The sequence below is a fragment of the Marmota marmota genome, unplaced genomic scaffold, assembly GCF_001458135.2.
Source record: "Marmota marmota marmota unplaced genomic scaffold, marMar, whole genome shotgun sequence".
Classification (NCBI taxonomy): Eukaryota; Metazoa; Chordata; class Mammalia; order Rodentia; family Sciuridae; genus Marmota; species Marmota marmota.
This window is the reverse complement of record NW_026000174.1, coordinates 56967801-56971728: the sequence shown is the minus strand read 5'-3', so window position 1 is coordinate 56971728 and position 3928 is coordinate 56967801. Positions and strand designations below refer to the sequence as shown.

General features: G+C 39.4%; 1 protein-coding gene across 1 annotated transcript; it reads right to left on the bottom strand.

Annotated features, from left to right (window-relative positions):
• Positions 1-3213: 3213 nt before the first annotated feature.
• LOC107158753 (olfactory receptor 4C5-like) lies at positions 3214-3928 on the bottom strand. Its single transcript, XM_048788219.1, is given in 2 exon segments — positions 3214-3705; positions 3707-3928. Coding segments are annotated over 2 exon segments (714 nt in total).

Sequence of the window (3928 nt, the reverse complement as noted above, 5' to 3'; positions counted from 1 at the left end):
GAAAAATAATACAAGGGGGACAAATGAATGTCAGTAGAGGGGGCAGAGAGAGAAGAGGCGAGGGGAGGGGAGGGGAGGGGGGATAGTAGAGGATAGGAAAGGCAGCAGAACACAACAGACACTAGTATGGCAATATGTAAATCAATGGATGTGTAACTGATGTGATTCTGCAATCTGTATTTGGGGTAAAAATGGGAGCTCATAACCCACTTGAATCAAAGTGTGAAATATGATATATCAAGAATTATGTAATGTTTTGAACAGCCAACAATAAAAAATTAAAAAAAAAAAATAAAAAAAAAAAAGAAAGTTGAATTCTGATTTCAATTCATTTATATAAATACTCAGAAGTGGGGTTTGTGTATCATATGGTAGTTTGATTTTTAACAATTGAGGAATCTTCTTTCTGTTTTCCATAGCAGCTGCCCCATTTCCACCAACAGTGTCCACAGCTGCTGGGAACAGGCCTGAAGCTGAATCTATGTGGACTAGTCTGGAAGTGGGACAAGCTGAAGGTCTGAAGCTGCTGGGGTCAGCTTGCTGGTGCTGTGGGCATGGAGAGCAGACCAGCTGTGCAGTCAGCGCTGGGTTTGAGTGAGGCAGGCGTGGTGTTGTGTCCAAAGGAAAGTCCAGCTCTCACCTTCCTCTGCTTCCCTTAGGAAAAGCAGATCTCTTTCCCTGCTGTGCTCCCTGGTGTTGGGGGAGAGGGTGATGCAGGTATTGCAAAAGTTTCTCTTACATCACTTGCCACATGTCTTTTCTTGTTTCTGTGCTAAGCCAGGAGCTATAAGTTCTCTCCTAGTTTCCTCAGCTCCTTTGAGGAGCTTTTGTATATTTGATAGTTGTTCAAGTGGTGTTTATGAGATGACAAAGGGAATATAGACTCTTATTCTTCTATCTTCTGGTTTGAATGTGGATATTATTATTAATGAAGAAACTAATGATTTGAGGAATGATTTTATTTTGTTCTCTATTTTCCTGACATGTAGCAAGTATAGTCTTCCAAGATTTAAGGGAAACTTATGGGATATAGATCATAGGGAATTGGTGAAAATTTGAACATAGGCTGAGAAGAACATGTAGGAAAAAAGACCTGTATGAGGGAATATGCTCTGGAGCCTTTGCAGTCCTAGCTCTCATCGGAGGTCATAATTTTTCTTGGCACTGTTGTAGTACAAAGCTGTATAATTTTCTTTAGTATTGCCTTTTAGAGTAGGTAATGGGAATAGAGGAAGTAATATAAATTTGTGTTTTATATATGACATTTAGTTACATTGAATCAAAAAAGTCCCTATATGGGCTTGGTTTTATATGGATTGCTTACCCAGGCGCAGTGGTGCACATCTGTAATGCCAGGAACTTGGGAGGCTGAGGCAGGAGGATCACAAGTTCAAAGCCCGACAGCAAAATTTAGGTGCTAAGCAACTCAGTGAGACCCTGTCTTTAAATAAAATACAAAATAGGGCTGGGGATGTGGCTCAGTGGTCAAGTGTCCCTAAATTCAATCCTTGATACAAAAAAAAAAAGAGTAAAATACACACACAAGCACACACACACACACATATTGCTATTTAAACATCCTATGCTATTTGAGAATCAAGAGAATTGCAAAAGTTATGTTAAATGTATTCACATTAATACCAATATGTCTTTTAAAGGATGAAGTTAGTGGGTGCATTAGTTAGGATAAGCTGCATTTTGCTAGAGTAACAAAACCAAGTCTTAGTGGTTTAACATATACAATCTTATTTCCTGTTCATCCTCTAGGTTTGGGTGTTTCTGTAGCACAGCTCTCCTCCATGTGGCTACTCAGGGATCCAGGTTGTTTTTCTGTATGGCCTTTCCAGCTCAGTGTGTATTTTAGCCTTGCTACAGGAGGGGAAAAAAGAAGGCTGGGGAATAAAAATGGGCTGCTAAGTAGTTCTGCCTGAAAGTGACACATATCAATAACTTCTGCAAATGTAGTCCTACTTTAAAAGTATGTTGGCTGGAAAGTAAGGTTGTTTCACATTGGTATTTCATGATCATCAATTGGGTTGACCATGACCAAGAAGAACTCATGTCTCATTTGGAATGAATAGTTTACTAACCTGCTGAAAGTCATCTGCATGTAATATATACTTAACAAAAGATGTAGGATGGCCAGGGAGTTCTCTGGGTTTCGTTTTTATAATGACAGAAGTAGGATTGAGGAGATTTGCAAGATTTGTGTCCTAGAATTGACCTAAATCTTTTTCTTCTTTCTTTCTAAATGTAGGCTTCTTTTCTTAAAATTATATTTTGGGTACAACTGAAATTACTCCCATATCATTTTTCTGTAATTCTCTACCCAAATTTGTATGTGCTGAGTGCCTTCCCTGATTATTCAGATGCCATCATTTTCTTGTATGTCAGCTGCCTTTGTCCTTCTTAGCCAAGGCACAAATACAACCCATAGAAGTTTTTAGGTGGTGACATGGTGTGTAGGAAACCTCCTTGTGAAGTATCTTCTATTTGAGAAATGATGTCCAAAATTTCTTTATGGCTATACTTGGAAGAATTTTATACCCCTCCATAACTTTCAGCAGAGAAACAAATTTATTCTGGAAAGAGCACTATTTTAAGGTAAATGGAGCCACCTGAAATTGTGCAGCACAACAGTCTTAATTTCTGAGTGAATCCTGTCTCAATGACTCATTTTCCTCAAAACCAGTTCATTTCTGGTTATCCTCTGTCTTTCACAATAATGAGTACACCTGGATTTCAGAGTTATAATTAAAATTATGCTTTTCAACACAATTTTTAATGTTAAGTCCATTTGTTAAAATATTGCAATTGCTTGGCCTGTTGGTATGTATGGTATCCCCAAACTTTGCCCAAAATTATCATATTTGATACATAAACTAATACATAAACTATGTGATGATATTTTTATGCTAGCTAGGAATGTGCTTTCTTTGGTGACTAATTTATAAATTTCAGGGTGTTTCTAATATGAAATGCCTCAGTCATCATTCAATCAAGTTCTCATCTTTTATGTTAATACGTAAATAGATTTTGTTTTTACATTCTATATTCATGTGAATCATTGCCCAAGGTGATTCTTTGGCCCCAGAGCTTCTTCATGGCATTTTTCACCTCTGTGCTTCTGAGGGTGTAGATTAAAGGGTTAACATGGGTGTCAGCATAGTATAAAACAGCCACCACTTTATGAATGGGGAAGGTGACCATGGCTTAAAAAACACAGGGCACAAAGAAGAGGACAACTACAGCAACGTGGGAGGCACAGGTGGAGAGAGCTCTCCGCTGCTCTTCAGCACTGTGAGTCTCTAGGGAGCAAAGGATGAGGACATAGGAGATGATGAGAATATAGAAAATGAGGATGCACATCAGTCTACTGTTGGCAGCCACAAGGAGGCCAAGATGTGAGAGTTTCAGGAGGGAAAAAAGGTCACAGGTGAAATGATCAGTGACATTTGGGCCACAGAAGGACAAACAGATGATGAAAATAGTTTGAATCAGACCATGAAGAAATCCTCCAGCCCAGGCCACAGACACCTGGAGGCCACATACTTGCCTATTCATTGTGATCATGTAGTGCAGGGGCTTGCAGATGGCCACATAGCAGTCATTGGTCATCACTGTGAGCACGATGATCTCAACTCCCCCAAAGAAATGTTCTGCAAAGAGCTGAGTCATGCACCCACTAAAGGAGATAGTTTTATTTTTTTTCAGCAAGTAAATCAAATATCATTTTAGGGGTCATGGTAGGAGAGCAATAGCCATCTATGAAGGACAGAAAACTATATGGGGGAGCCCGGGGCTGAATAGGTTGGCTATCCGGGTGAGAAGCAGACAACAAAAATATAACAAACAGGAATTTCTGCATATGTGGGTCCTGCATAAGGCCCAGCAGGATGGATTCTGTCACATTGTTTGCTTGCCCCAT